Below are 15,813 nucleotides of genomic sequence, written 5' to 3'. Positions count from 1 at the left end.
ACATCCTTTGTAGCTTTCGACGCTAATCGATTCTAATATTATTATCAACCTACATATTATGCCATTTAAAACTTAATAGTATGTGTATTAACATGAATATATTATAACATTACGTACATATGTACATGCATACAATATGACTCATACGCACAGTTGTCAATATTTTGCAGACAGCAAACAAATGTAGCGCATGCGTCAAAGTCACCCAAGCTTAAAACTCGACTCGCACTCTACACACACAAACATAGCCGCACTCATGCACACAAATGTATATACATATGTGTATGTATGTGTGTGTGTGTAAGCAGTGGCACAACAAAGACCTCATTTCTCCCGCTTTGGTCGTCGTGTTATATTTATTTCTTGCTTTTTTGTTAAACAATTTTTATTTTTTTATCGATGGCATACGCACGCGCGAATTTCAGTGCCCCCGCTGAGCCAGCGGCCAACTTTGGGCTGAGCGCGCGATCGCACAGCAACAACAACAGCAACAGCAACAGCACCAGCAACACGAGACCGTGCAAAGCAGCAAAGCAGTAAAGCAGCGAGCAGAGCCAGCCAGGCAGCCAGCAAGTATAGCGTGTTGTTGAATTAATTTATATCCAACAGTGCGCTTTCAACTTTATTGCGCCGCGAAAAGCAAGCAGCCTCAGCTTGAGCGTCATTCCCATTCCCCCTGCCATGCGCCCATCCCCATCCCCCCACCCCCTCCCCCGAACCCACTTGGCGCTGCCGCAACAACCCACACATACCGACAAAAGGCACGGCCGATACGACAGACGTACGGACGACGGGCAAGGCAGGCAAGGCAAGGCAAAGCAAACCAAAAGGCAGCCAGCCGGCCCCACGTCGTCGTCGTCGTCGTCGTTGTTGTCGTTATTGTAGTTGTTATTGTTGGCACACACAGATATTCACGCATACATGCACAGCGCCAGACCGTGGGAAACAAACTCGTGCCAGTCGTTTCATTGCTGTCAAATAATATCTTGATGGGGATCAACTTGAAAAGATTGGTTGGGGCTGGCTTGCTGGCTGGCTGGCTGGCTGGTTGGCTGGCTCGTTGCCGCTGCCGTTGTTGTTGTTGTTATTGTTGCCTCGTTCGCTTGTATTCTTGTTGTTGTACTCTCTGTTGTTATTCTTGTTGTTGTTGTTGTTGCTGCTGCTGCCCGCTCGGCCTCTTGGTGTTTAGGATGCGGTCGACGCTTTTGTTTTTGCTTTTTTGTAGGTCTCTGCTTTTTTCGCTGTTGTTTTATTTTTTAATACTTTACACATTTGTTCGTCATACCGACACAGACAATAAAATGAGCGTTAAATATATGTTTGTGTGCTTGTATGTATGTGTATATAGCTATGCAGCAGCCAAAGTCTTGTATGTAAAGATCCCCAAACCAGTTTGCCATCCGCCAAAGCTAAGCCTGAGCTGCTGCTCGGTTTTGCGGCTGCTGGATGCCGACACATACTGGCCAAGATCACATAAAAGACTCAGCCCGGCCAGGCCAGGCCGGGCGCGGCGCATGCTCCCCCTCCCAGCACGATGTGGGGGCTATGCATATTCACTTAGGCCCGCGCCTCAACTTTCGGTCAGTCAGCGACACACCGCCGGCACACTCTGAAAAAAGTTCGCATTCCAATCCAGAATTTCATTCAACTATAAAGTCCTGCATCAACTGTTCAAAATTTGATCCTTATTTATTAGAAATTTTTGCAAAGGGGTAACAACTTTCTCACAAACCTCTAGGTGCTTTGATTTATAGAGAGCGCCTTTTAATTAATACTTAAATGTTCCTTATTTCAACAGAACAAAACCGGCATATATGTACATACTATCTTATATGCATCCATATGAGTAGATAAGTATGTAGATAATTGTTGGAGATTTTGAGGGGGGGTCCAGGCAACTGCCTATGTCTCGATTCATTCCGACTTGCTCTAGTTAGCTGATAGTTTCGGGATATTTGAATTGCATTCCTAAAATCTAAACAATAACTTGAACATACATAATTTGTTAATCCTTTCGTTAAAACAAAAATGAGGAACCCAGCACAAAAATTATAAATGTATTTATATTTAATCTCTTATTAATCTCTATTTAATATTTTAAAATAGCAAAAGCCAACGTTTAAGCTGAGAAATCAATGCCAATAACAATATGCTTTTGCAAATTTTAAAATTGAATTTAAAAAATTATTTTTCTCTTGTTAGCGTTAACTAATTATAAATTACTCATTCATTTTTAAGGACGATTTCAGTTACAAAGTTAACTTTAACAATATGGATGTTTTGTAATGTGGATTGTTAACTTGTATCTGCATAGTCGGAATGGGCGCCCATTGCCTCAAGTGGTTCTATCAAGGTATAAATATTATTGTCCAGTTCGTGATGTATTCAAATATGCTGTTTAGAGGTATTATGTGGTTGGGCTTGCTTCAACTTCAGGCACAGAAGAATCTAGTATATGTGGTCCATAGAAAGGTACCTAATGGAATTACACATTTAAGCGCAAAGATCTTTCATCTTGCAGACGAACTAGCTGTAATTACTTTTATTAATAATGAAGGCCTTTAAACTAAACGCCCTTTTAGATAGTTAGCCAGATGGAAATACGCGCTGTTCTCTAAGTGCAGGCAGCTCGAGCTTAAGCTTCAACTTCAGCTTCAAGTTTGACTCTTGAATGGCTCACTGGGTTGTGGGCCGTTTTATGCACTGTTTGTTGTATGTACACAATCTCTCTCACACACACACACACATGCACGCACACACAGATACACAGAAACACACTCTTGGCACTTGGCACGTTGCCCATTATCTTGGCTGGTCTCTTGAGTGCCTGGCCTGGCCGCAATGTCTGCATGTGGTGTGTGCTTTTTGAAGTGCATATATCAAATTACCCATATGCAGGCCTGACAAAGGCTTACGAAGCCGAAGTTGAAGCGAACCTTTGGAGTTGCGAGCACCAGCACCAGCACCCCCACTGAAGTGTAAACTGTCAATGTGCTCCCCCTGTGCTGTGTCGCCCCCGCCATCACCCACTTGTAGAGCATAAGCTGTCAGCCCGACCCCCACATTAACATGCGCATGTGTGACATGACACATGGGCTGTGAGCTCAGGCCTAATGTGCCTCCCTAGACCGATAAATATTGTCGGCATGCTTGACGGGGGGTAGTCGAGCCTCATACAATCCATTAGCTACAATTGAGCTGCAGTGATAGCATAAATAAAATGTGTCGAGTGATGGCTGGGTGAAGCAACTTGGGCTTCCATATGGCCTTTGTTTATCTGTACTTTGCATCTTGGGAGAAGTGTGTTTCCCAATGTTTCCAAAAAAATGGACCCAAACTGCCATCGAAATAGTTTCAATTTGAAAATACACTGTGAAGCTGTGATTTTGTCCAAACAAACTACTCTGCCTTTCTTCCACCATATAGTCAAGGCCACGTTGTTCTGATGGCGCCTACCAGTCAGGGATTTCATAAATTTTGGACAATAACAGCCGGCAAGTTGAAGCATCAATGTAAAAGGCACCACATTTCAAAATTTTAATTCTTCAAGCACCCTCGCCATCAATATACATTTATGTACCCGTACATATCTTAAAGATAGCGACTCTGTGCCGTTATTTAGAACGCACATATATTATTGTTGTCTGAACTGTCATTTGCCCAATACACTCTTCTATATCATTAAAGATGCTCCTTAGCAAATGCATCCCATTGATTGCCTTCACACACTTGCCCACAACACAGAAATTAATTAAAATATCTCAAAAAGATTTCATTGCTCCTTTTTATGCACCCTCTAGAGGATCGAGGATAGCGACGAGTCGCAACAAATAAGGGGGCGCATTAAAACTGAAATCGAAGACAAGTGGCAGTCGTATTCAATTTGATGTTGATGGTGGTGGTGGTGGAAGGTTCGAGTTCGTGCACCACCTCTGCCACCACCATAACGAGCACCACAAAGCCGTGTGGGAAAGTTCGAAATCAAAACACTAAACAAGTGATTCGAATGCCTATACAAATACAAATACAAATATACAACAGCAGACAGGACGAATGTGTGGGAATGTTTCTGCCGCGCTGCCTTAAGGTTGATTGCCCATTAGGACTACAATTTGCACTCCTTTCATGAAGACGATGACGACTGCGTTGTGATCCTATGCCCAAATATTGCCCCTGCGCTTGTTTTCGCTTTAGTCCTGTTTCAACGGCACGTCGTGAGAAAAATTTTCAAGGAACACCTGCCCTTTTTTTCATATGGATTTCTTTTCAAGCACTTGAATACATTTCCTAAATTTCGAGGCACCGAAAAATTGTTTCCCACACTCGGCAGTCTCGACTCGAACAGTTGCAGTTTTTGTAGGGGTACGTTTCCTTAGCTGTGCCATGACTTCCTACGCTCTTTTACGCTCCTTCTCATATCTACCTGCGGCCCCTGCTGCCCTTACACAGGCGTCGTATTTCAGGTTCTCGAACTGAACCATTACCACTACCGTTTCGTTCCCTCTCTCTCTGGGCTTATCTGTCTCTTCTTGCCTTTTCAATGAGGGTGAGGTTCGCCACGCTCTGGCCAAGCGCAGCGACTCACTTATAGTGTGCGTACCACGTACTCATGTCTGTCCACCGGTCCCCTCTCTGCCTCTGCCTCTGCCACCGCCTTTGCCTCTCTCGCTCCGTCCTCATGTTTGTTTCTTGTGCGCACAGGAAATGCATTTCGTTGGGCATCGGCATTGCGTTTGCCGAGTGTCTGCGACTATAAAAGCCGTCGCCTGTCGGTTGTGAAATCATTCTGAAATCGTAAGCGATTCAAGCAACACACACATTCTTCAATCTTCCACACACGCAACAAGAATTTTCAATTTCCAATTTTTCGAAAATGTGCCAACAAGTTGTCGCCGCTAACAGCAACCGCAACGTCAACGTCAACAACAACAACAACAGCAGCAGCAAAATGAAGGCCAGCTACAGCATCAAGCACGTCTTGAAGATGCTCTTCAAGAAGCAGCAAAAGCAACAACAACAGTGCAAATTGGTCAACTTCATCGAATCGGAATCTGTCGAGAATCTGCGCAATGCCGAAGTCGAAGAAGTCTACTATGCCGAGATCGATGAGAACGCCGCCAATGAGAAACTCGCTCAGATGCAGCAAGAAAATCAATCCGAGCAGGGGGAGGAGGAGGAGCAGGACATCTATGTGCCTGTTCGATTTGCTCGCACCGAGGCCGGCACTTTCTTCTGGACCACCAACTTGCAGCCCATCTCCAGCGTTGTTGTCCCCGCCGCCGATGAGGATTTGCTGCAACCCGCCTACTGCTACACCAACCAACAGCATCCGTTCATGCAATACCAGGATCGTTGGGTGCAGGCCTAACTCACATCCTGCCATGGGTAGCCAGGAACTATCAAAGCTTTAAACAACTACAAAAAATGTGATAGCAGTAGCAGCAGCGGCTTTAATCATCGTACTTAATGGACGAACCCGAAACTCAATCAGCGATCCGAGCGCTTCCTTTAGTTTTTAATTTAGTCGATAAGAATTTGTGATAAAAACAATCAGAGCTTTAGAAATCCTATACAAAATATAAATTTAAAAAAAAAAGCAATTATTTTGACTACTAATTGGGCATCGGTTGACAAATTCTCTTTCAGCATCCAACTTTGTATGAATTAACATATAAAGCTGGAGTTATTTCAGCAGTTATTTATCATTGGTTTGTTTAAAAGGTAGTATACAAATTTTCTAATAGGAATTTATGAATGACTTCGCTAGCATTTCATTCACAAAACCACAACAAAACAAAACAAAAGTAGGGTACACTTTCTTATCGATGAACAACTAAAGCCTAAACCTTACAAAGTGTGTTTATTAGTTTTGTTAGTAGTTGGAAATCAATTACAAGGCTTCAACAAAGAATTTAGAGATATGATTGTGAGCCTCGCACTATATACGGTATACGTATGTACAGACATATAGTATATATGTATATACCCTAACTCACTCCCTTATCTTGTATTTTTAATCACCACATACCCGTATGACAACAACATTCTCAATTGGTTTTAATGGTTTTCTGAATAGTTTTCAATACTTGTACATGTATATCTTGTTTTTCTAAGAAGAAATAAGTAGTAATGTGTCCTTTAAAGAGAAATCTTGGTGCAAAGTTCTGTACGACAGCTCAAAAACTTGGAGAGGCGTTGTAATTGAAACAGATCGTGATTTGCATTCGCCCCTTAATTATGGATACCATTCATTCTTCTAAACAAATTATATATCTGGTGTTAATATATTTAATTCAATTTAATTAAAAAGTGAAACGGTTTCCAATAAAGAGATGATTTAAAGCTTTTGGAGATAGAAACAAATTTATATTTTCCGTTATTTCTCAAGCCGTATGTACGTTGAACAAGTATAAATATGTATATAGTAATTAATTGAACACAAGAAACGTGCAACTAACTGAATTTTCATTTAGAATTTATGGCTTGAAATTAAATAAAGAGTTAATTTTCAGGTGCTTTCTCTTAAGGTAAAGATAAGTGAAAAGAGTTCGCCTATTTTGAATCAGCAGGCGAAATCGTTTTCCCATAGTTATTTATTAGCTTTTCTTTAACTACTTCATTACAAATGCATTTATTAATTTTATTTTAACGAAGGACTTTTATAATGCTAATCTCTATACCGAAAAAATTGAAAATTGTGTGCAATAAATGAAGAATGTATTTGGACAAACCAAATACAAAAGGAAAGGAAGGAAGGAGTTTATTGATTAACACATGCTCGATATGTTGAAAGTCTAGGGAGGAAGGAGCATAAAGCAAAGGTTGGTTACATCGAATATAGTTGAGCAGCCAAATTGGATAGCTGGGAGATGATTTTGTTTAGTTTTCCATTGTGGGTTGTCCATTTTTCATTCTTTTTTATTATAATTGTTGACTTGAGCGCTGGGCTCAGAATTTAAAAAAAACATATATGTATTAATGTTTAAACCTATATTTTGTGAACATTAGGCATTGAAGGCAATGCAGTAGTTTCATATTTAACTATGTCAAGGCGCGATGCTGAGGTAAGGACAGGGGTATAGCACTAAGTTTTAATACTTTTGATGGACTTTATGTGGCTCAGTTTTGAAAGGAGAATATATTTAAGAAATCAACAAGTAGTGCTGTCGTTACATTCTAATATAATTACAATACATATTACCATATAATATATATTACAAATTAAAATAAAGATATGTTCTCATATTTCGTTATAATTTAAACTTAAAAGATAAGAAAGCCTAAGAAAAAACTCTAAAATCGCAGAATCTGTTTCTAACAATGTGTTTTTTGAAACTGTTGATAGAAAAGACAATCATTATTCTAAGATACTAGTAGCTTGTTAAATCTTTAGTTTGTGTGTGTACGATCGCTACTCAGTTTTGGGTAAGACCAGAAATTGCTTCCACCAAGCAATCGAACTGTGTAAAGTGTACGCCCTTGCTGCAAAACTGAACGTACTTGCCACTTGCCTTGGCCCCGCCATGCCGTGTCCAAATATGGACAAAACGCGCATAACTCAGCGGCAACTCCTTGGACGGTGCTTGTCGCGCCGTGTCTTACAACTTATTTATGTGCGCTTTTCTAGAAAGAAGAAAACAATTGGAAAAAACGTCCATACCGAAAACCGCAATTAAAATGCAACATGTAGACGTCAACACCTACCATCGTCGACGACAACGTCGCTGATGACACCGCCATCGCCGCTGCCGCCGTATTTTCCACGCACGGGCCACAAAACACACACACACACACATCTACATACAAGACACAGATACTCACATGCCAAGGCGTTTCAAGGCGGACGTCGAAATTGGGCATAAAAACAGTACCGCGAAAGATAATCGCGGTATGTGTGAGGTGGTTCCAACCTCTGTTAGAAGCTCGATCTCTTAGCCATGGCCACGCCGATCACAGACGCATTTCTCCACACACGCACACTTGCACGCACAACACAACAGCAACAGCAGCAACAACAACAGAACAAATATGCAAATTTTTGTCAACGAATTCTGGTAGCGCCGTGACGTAAATTAAGTAGCCAATATAAGTTTTTGTTAAATTGGCTTTGACAGCACATTATTAATTTCGTATGCAAAGCGGCGGGCGCGCGACCAGAGTAGAAAGAAAGAATTGGAAGAAAGAACCCATAATAGAATGCCGTTGGTAATGATGATGGTGATGATTGCGACTGTGGTGTGGCTTTGTTTTGATATGCATCTACTACTTGCTAAGTATACATATGTGTGTGGGTTTGTTTCTGCCTCGACCATCAAGTGCGACCAATAATTTTCTACAGTTTGAATCATTTGAATAGGTACGCACTTGATCTACAAGTTCTTAGTTAAATAAAGCAAATAGTTCTTGTTCAATAAAGCAATTAATTTAGTAGTGGCATTATGAAAACGGAACCGATCTTGGCTACAAATCAATGCAGGAATCATATCCACGACTAATATGAGAGACGACTTACAAAAATATCTCATTGAGAACTGTATTTCTGGCGAACAAAGAACTCTACATTAGAAAGTTTCTCAACTTATTTCACTCTTTGCATGCCACAGAATGCAAGAGTTGCCAAAACTAAGTTGTTTGGAGTTCCAAGTACTATTCATAATTAATCCGCCACTCCTTTCGAAAGCTGTACAGATGCTTCGCATTAAATATATGTATTTGGCTTTACATCACAATAACGTAATTAATTTCTAGAAATTCATACTGAAAGACGCTAAATTTTGGACTGCTTATTGAATGGGTTTGTTAGGGATTTCATATTTTTCAATCTGAATTAGTTCAACACAAATTTTTAAACCTGATTTAATATTTTAGGAAACAAATTTCATAAATTTGTACATTTCATAACAGAATCATAAGAGCATCATGTTTTTTTCATTTTATAGCTTATAGTTTTTTAGCTAAAATATAATGGAATTCTAAACAGGCTAGATATTGATCCTTTTAATATCTTGCTAGATGCAAAACATTACGTTTTTATAAGTTTCCGTTTCGGGAAAATAGAATCATTTAATTTAATTTATACATATCAGAATACCTATTTAGAGTGATTATTGCTAACTAACTTTTACTTACTCGTACATACATTTTAAAACATATTTCAATATTGTTGAAAAAAAATGAAGTTCAGATTATAATTGTTTCTAGTATAAAAACCCATTTAAGTATTTAAATGATGCATCGGTCATGATGATGTCAGTTCGTTATGGTATGCATGATTGGTATGATAATTGTCCACACTAGGACAGATCTTAAATAAAGATGAAAGATTGAAAAGAAAGAATAAATCGGTCATGATTCGTTAGACTTTACGTTGCAAGCTTTTTACCATTCCAGAGGAAATTGTTTGACGTTCAAATGCAAAACATATTAATGCAAATTTAATAAACGATTGCTTTAACTTTAATTATTATTAAAATATGAGAATGCCGCTAATAGCGAAGCGCTGGAAAACGAATAGATATTAGATGCCTTAAATTGCCAGTAAATTGTTTATTAGTTGAATTTAATGTTAAAGTAAGAGACAGTGTAACTATTCAAGTGACTGCTGCTGTACGTAGCTTTGTCCATTTCTTAGTGCGCCGGGCAGTCTCTGTCTGTGCTGAGGGTTTGGGTTTAACGTACGCTTGTGTACCCAATTCTTGGACAGCGACCGCCGCGGCGGCCTTCGCGTGCGTGACCGGCATGCGTTTAGCGGTCATTGATTGGTCAGCCGTGGTCGTGCCCAAGCATTTTGTCTATACTCTCGTACAGTATGCCCCGACTAGTTGGCTAGCTTGTTGGCTGATCGACGTTGAAGGCGCGGGCGCCGCAAGCAACAAGTGTGTGAACACATTAAACGGTGATTAGGCCTATGAGTGACTGCGAGTGCCAGTGCCAGTGCCAGTGTCTGAGGCGATGTCGTGTATGTGGTACGTTGAGCAGCGCTAATTACACTTGGCTGGAGTCGGAGCTGCCATGAGCTGGTCCCATGCATCCCCTTGGGGCGCTGTTTGCGCAGTGCTGCTCGATTTGATTGTTCGAGGGGGGCGATCAAAGGAATGTAATATAACACGATGAACAGCTTACGATTTTTCTCCAATATGAACGACTGCTTGTTATGATAAATTTTATAAGGTGGCTAATTAAAAAAATAATAAATAATTGCAGCAATGAGAAAATTATAAAATGCCGTGACATTTTTGGAATTGGTTTGAAAACTAAACATGAAGAATAAGGATTTTTATTGATTCGAAAAAGCCACTGAAGAGCTTCTCAATATATAAAAGAGAGTTTCGTTATTTCTATTATTATTATTATTTTTCCTTGTCTTATCCTAAGGCAATATTTTATTTATAAATACTTGTTATACCTCAGTAAAATAATTATATGTGTCGCATATTTTTGTAAGTTTAAAAATGTACTCGTGCTAGTAAAAAAACTTTAGATTTGCAGTTTTATTGCGTTACAGAAATTTCAATATATAGAAAACTTAAGGTTAACTTTTACTTCATTATAAAAAAAGTAAAAACCATAATAATAATATTCATTATTATCAAATTTAAGCGAAATAGAGTGCAGTAACCAATGATTTTTAGTGGGTTGGGTCAATTTTTGCCAATTGGGACTCTGTTGCCCTTTTAAGCTCTTTTGCTGTCTCAAACTGTCGTCAATTCTTGAACTGAAGTGTTCTGAGGTGCAGATAGAATACCCCAGAGATCCTCAATTGGATAAAGGTCCGGACATATTGCTGGCCACTTTAAAACTGGATTATTTTTCTCATTAAAATATTATGTGGTCAACTTAACCTATGTATTGGCGCATTATCCTGTGGAAAGGTCCACGAATTTGTCGTCCGATAGCTCTACATAGATTATGTCAGTTAATCTTGTCGATATAAAACACATTGGACTCTTTCCTTTGTAGCAAGACGCAATCCATGCCATTACTGTCCCAACACCATGACCACGCTTATAACAGGTGTGTCGATCCCCATATCCCATATCCCATAACTTTTTCATCACTGAAAATAACATTACGGCATTACTCCTCCCAGAATTGATATCTGTATGCGAACTCAATACATGGCTTCATATGGCGAAGTAAAAGCTTAGGTTTTAGGTACCATGTTTAAGACTCGGATTTTCATGGGTTATTTGAATAGCTCTACTTCCCTAATAATACCAAGAAAAACGAAAAAATATAATGCGAATATCCATCGTTTCATTCAGAAATTCATCAATAATAATGAAAAAATGAATTTAAAAGTAATTGGCAGTTCAGTTCTTTTCCCAGAAACATCATTGGTTCTGAGCCAATTAATTGAATATTTCATTACAGCAGAAAATTTCCATAATTGTCAAAACTTCCGTTATTTTCCAAGCATTACTCCTCCCAGAATTTGATATCTGTATGCGAACTCAATATATGGCTTCATATGGCGAGGTAAAAGCTTAGGTTTTAGGTACCATGTTTAAGACTCGGATTTTCATGGGTTATTTGAATAGCTCTACTTCCCTAAAAATACCAAGAAAAACGAAAAAATATAATGCGAATATCCATCGTTTCATTCAGAAATTCATCAATAATAATGAAAAAATGAATTTAAAAGTAATTGGCAGTTCAGTTCTTTTCCCAGAAACATCATTGGTTCTGAGCCAATTAATTGAATATTTCATTACAGCAGAAAATTTCCATAATTGTCAAAACTTCCGTTATTTTCCAAGCATTACTCCTCCCAGAATTTGATATCTGTATGCGAACTCAATATATGGCTTCATATGGCGAGGTAAAAGCTTAGGTTTTAGGTACCATGTTTAAGACTCGGATTTTCATGGGTTATTTGAATAGCTCTACTTCCCTAATAATACCAAGAAAAACGAAAAAATATAATGCGAATATCCATCGTTTCATTCAGAAATTCATCAATAATAATGAAAAAATGAATTTAAAAGTAATTGGCAGTTCAGTTCTTTTCCCAGAAACATCATTGGTTCTGAGCCAATTAATTGAATATTTCATTACAGCAGAAAATTTCCATAATTGTCAAAACTTCCGTTATTTTCCAAGCATTACTCCTCCCAGAATTTGATATCTGTATGCGAACTCAATATATGGCTTCATATGGCGAGGTAAAAGCTTAGGTTTTAGGTACCATGTTTAAGACTCGGATTTTCATGGGTTATTTGAATAGCTCTACTTCCCTAATAATACCAAGAAAAACGAAAAAATATAATGCGAATATCCATCGTTTCATTCAGAAATTCGTCAATAATAATGAAAAAATGAATTTAAAAGTAATTGGCAGTTCAGTTCTTTTCCCAGAAACATCATTGGTTCTGAGCCAATTAATTGAATATTTCATTACAGCAGAAAATTTCCATAATTGTCAAAACTTCCGTTATTTTCCAAGCATTACTCCTCCCAGAATTTGATATCTGTATGCGAACTCAATATATGGCTTCATATGGCGAGGTAAAAGCTTAGGTTTTAGGTACCATGTTTAAGACTCGGATTTTCATGGGTTATTTGAATAGCTCTACTTCCCTAATAATACCAAGAAAAACGAAAAAATATAATGCGAATATCCATCGTTTCATTCAGAAATTCATCAATAATAATGAAAAAATGAATTTAAAAGTAATTGGCAGTTCAGTTCTTTTCCCAGAAACATCATTGGTTCTGAGCCAATTAATTGAATATTTCATTACAGCAGAAAATTTCCATAATTGTCAAAACTTCCGTTATTTTCCAAGCATTACTCCTCCCAGAATTTGATATCTGTATGCGAACTCAATATATGGCTTCATATGGCGAGGTAAAAGCTTAGGTTTTAGGTACCATGTTTAAGACTCGGATTTTCATGGGTTATTTGAATAGCTCTACTTCCCTAATAATACCAAGAAAAACGAAAAAATATAATGCGAATATCCATCGTTTCATTCAGAAATTCATCAATAATAATGAAAAAATGAATTTAAAAGTAATTGGCAGTTCAGTTCTTTTCCCAGAAACATCATTGGTTCTGAGCCAATTAATTGAATATTTCATTACAGCAGAAAATTTCCATAATTGTCAAAACTTCCGTTATTTTCCAAGCATTACTCCTCCCAGAATTTGATATCTGTATGCGAACTCAATATATGGCTTCATATGGCGAGGTAAAAGCTTAGGTTTTAGGTACCATGTTTAAGACTCGGATTTTCATGGGTTATTTGAATAGCTCTACTTCCCTAATAATACCAAGAAAAACGAAAAAATATAATGCGAATATCCATCGTTTCATTCAGAAATTCGTCAATAATAATGAAAAAATGAATTTAAAAGTAATTGGCAGTTCAGTTCTTTTCCCAGAAACATCATTGGTTCTGAGCCAATTAATTGAATATTTCATTACAGCAGAAAATTTCCATAATTGTCAAAACTTCCGTTATTTTCCAAGCATTACTCCTCCCAGAATTTGATATCTGTATGCGAACTCAATATATGGCTTCATATGGCGAGGTAAAAGCTTAGGTTTTAGGTACCATGTTTAAGACTCGGATTTTCATGGGTTATTTGAATAGCTCTACTTCCCTAATAATACCAAGAAAAACGAAAAAATATAATGCGAATATCCATCGTTTCATTCAGAAATTCATCAATAATAATGAAAAAATGAATTTAAAAGTAATTGGCAGTTCAGTTCTTTTCCCAGAAACATCATTGGTTCTGAGCCAATTAATTGAATATTTCATTACAGCAGAAAATTTCCATAATTGTCAAAACTTCCGTTATTTTCCAAGCATTACTCCTCCCAGAATTTGATATCTGTATGCGAACTCAATATATGGCTTCATATGGCGAGGTAAAAGCTTAGGTTTTAGGTACCATGTTTAAGACTCGGATTTTCATGGGTTATTTGAATAGCTCTACTTCCCTAATAATACCAAGAAAAACGAAAAAATATAATGCGAATATCCATCGTTTCATTCAGAAATTCGTCAATAATAATGAAAAAATGAATTTAAAAGTAATTGGCAGTTTGATTCTGAGCCAATTAATTGAATATTTCATTACAGCAGAAAATTTCCATAATTGTCGAAACTTCCGTTGTTTTCCAAGCAAGCAGATGTTGTTTTGTTTTTAATCAGCTAAAAGTTTTTCTTCCTACTCCCAAATGCTGTAAACAATTGCTTTCCACAGAATTTTCGCTATTATTTTGTTGACTTGAAGCAAACTGCGCATTTTGCATTCCATACATGTTGTAAACAAATAAGATAGCAAATATTTTGGGAAGTGCTGGAAACATGAAGTGGAGTTCATCAACTATTTTTAACGGTATATTACCCGGCTTTATCGAAGAAGTCACCAGTTGCCAAAATACGAGTACATTATTTGTCTGTAGTATGATGAATTGTTGTGGCTTGTTGCTGTCAGATCTGATAAACAAGATATGGAGAGCAATGTTTTCGGTAATGTTGATGATGATGGCATGTGGCCTATAGACAGATAGTCAGACAGGCAGCAGCAACATCAAGAGTAACAGCGCACAATTAGGCAATACATGCCAATGAAGTTGAAAACGAAAACAGTTAGTCATCGGTCTGTTTGTTACCATCGCCCCGCAATGTGGTAGAAATTTATTCGAGAAAATAAACAATCTTTTTTTGTGTTGATAAGCGGGTTCGCTATCGGGCCACTGATAACCACCACAGAGCAGTAGCTAAAGAGTTTCGTATACGAGTATATATAAATCTAACAATTTCAGACAGTCACAGCAATTGTAATCGATAGTACCCACAAAGCACACGTAGCCACAAGAACTACGCAACTACACAGAAACTCCATATATACGTGCATACAAGAATCGAAAGTCAGAAGACCTTTTACCACGAAAGCCAAATACTCGTAACAGAAGTTGTTTCACATATGAAAATGGCAAACCTTAAGCTGCAAATAGTCGCCCTCTGCTGTGCGGTTCTACTGACCGGCATAGCTGCCAACACGGTGTCCAACAATGAGGAGGATTGTCCATCGGTATGCGCTGCCGTCTATCGTCCAGTTTGTGCAACAGATGGCAAAATTTTCAAAGAGTTTGCCAACGCCTGCGATCTGAAGGTCAGCAATTGTCGTCGTGAACGTAGCGCCCTGCAGAGTAAGTGAAGCAAGAGATCTCGAACCTATCCACATAACTATAACTGACCTTTCCATTGCAGAGTATTCATTGACGGATAATGCCTGGTGCAGCTCAGAGCATGTGGACAATTTGCACGAGAAACTGGGCTCCGTCAAATTAGACCGGCCCGAGTGCTTCAAGCCCTGCACCATGATCTATGAGCCCCTTTGTGTGACCAATGGAAAATATCGCGGATTGATAAGCAATCTGTGCATGCTGGAGGGCTTCAATTGTGCCCTCAAGGCCACGGGCGTTTCAGAGCAGCTGAGAGTTCTGCAACCTGAGCGCTGTTAGGGAGCGACAGATCCCTTTGGAATGGAACATTACAGGCTGAAATATATTTTTATACCTCACGTTAAATTTCACAAGCAACACCAAAAACGAATATTTTTGAAATAATAAATATGACAACAAATTCAATAAATTCGCTATATTCGTAATTACTTCTGGGTTATTGCACTTCTTCTTTTGAACTTCCAGACTATTCGAATGTCTCTGAGTCTAATTAAAAAGTTATTACCACTATTAAAGGAGATGATTATCAAACTCCTTCTTGTCTTCTCAGTACTTGTGTGTGGAATGTGTAATTAAGAAGCTAATACCATATCAGCTACCCAGTCAAA

The 15,813-nt window shown here is 38.4% G+C and overlaps 2 protein-coding genes across 2 annotated transcripts; both read left to right on the top strand.

The window, feature by feature from the left end:
• Positions 1-4,873: 4,873 nt before the first annotated feature.
• On the top strand, positions 4,874-5,368 carry LOC115625445 (enhancer of split malpha protein). Its single transcript, XM_030520493.1, has one exon. It carries the CDS (start codon positions 4,874-4,876, stop codon positions 5,366-5,368), a length of 495 nt encoding a protein of 164 aa, XP_030376353.1.
• Positions 5,369-14,621: 9,253 nt separating this feature from the next.
• Positions 14,622-15,630, top strand: LOC115625351 (enhancer of split M1 protein). The gene is made up of 2 exons (XM_030520385.1): positions 14,622-15,169; positions 15,231-15,630. Exons 1-2 carry the CDS (start codon positions 14,944-14,946, stop codon positions 15,482-15,484), a joined length of 480 nt encoding a protein of 159 aa, XP_030376245.1. The 5' UTR covers positions 14,622-14,943; the 3' UTR covers positions 15,485-15,630.
• Positions 15,631-15,813: the final 183 nt, after the last annotated feature.

Source organism: Scaptodrosophila lebanonensis, unplaced genomic scaffold (genome assembly GCF_003285725.1).
Source record: "Scaptodrosophila lebanonensis strain 11010-0011.00,11010-0021.00 unplaced genomic scaffold, SlebRS2 tig00000072-arrow-pilon, whole genome shotgun sequence".
Taxonomy (NCBI): domain Eukaryota; kingdom Metazoa; phylum Arthropoda; class Insecta; order Diptera; family Drosophilidae; genus Scaptodrosophila; species Scaptodrosophila lebanonensis.
This window is presented reverse-complemented; position numbering and strand designations above follow the sequence as displayed.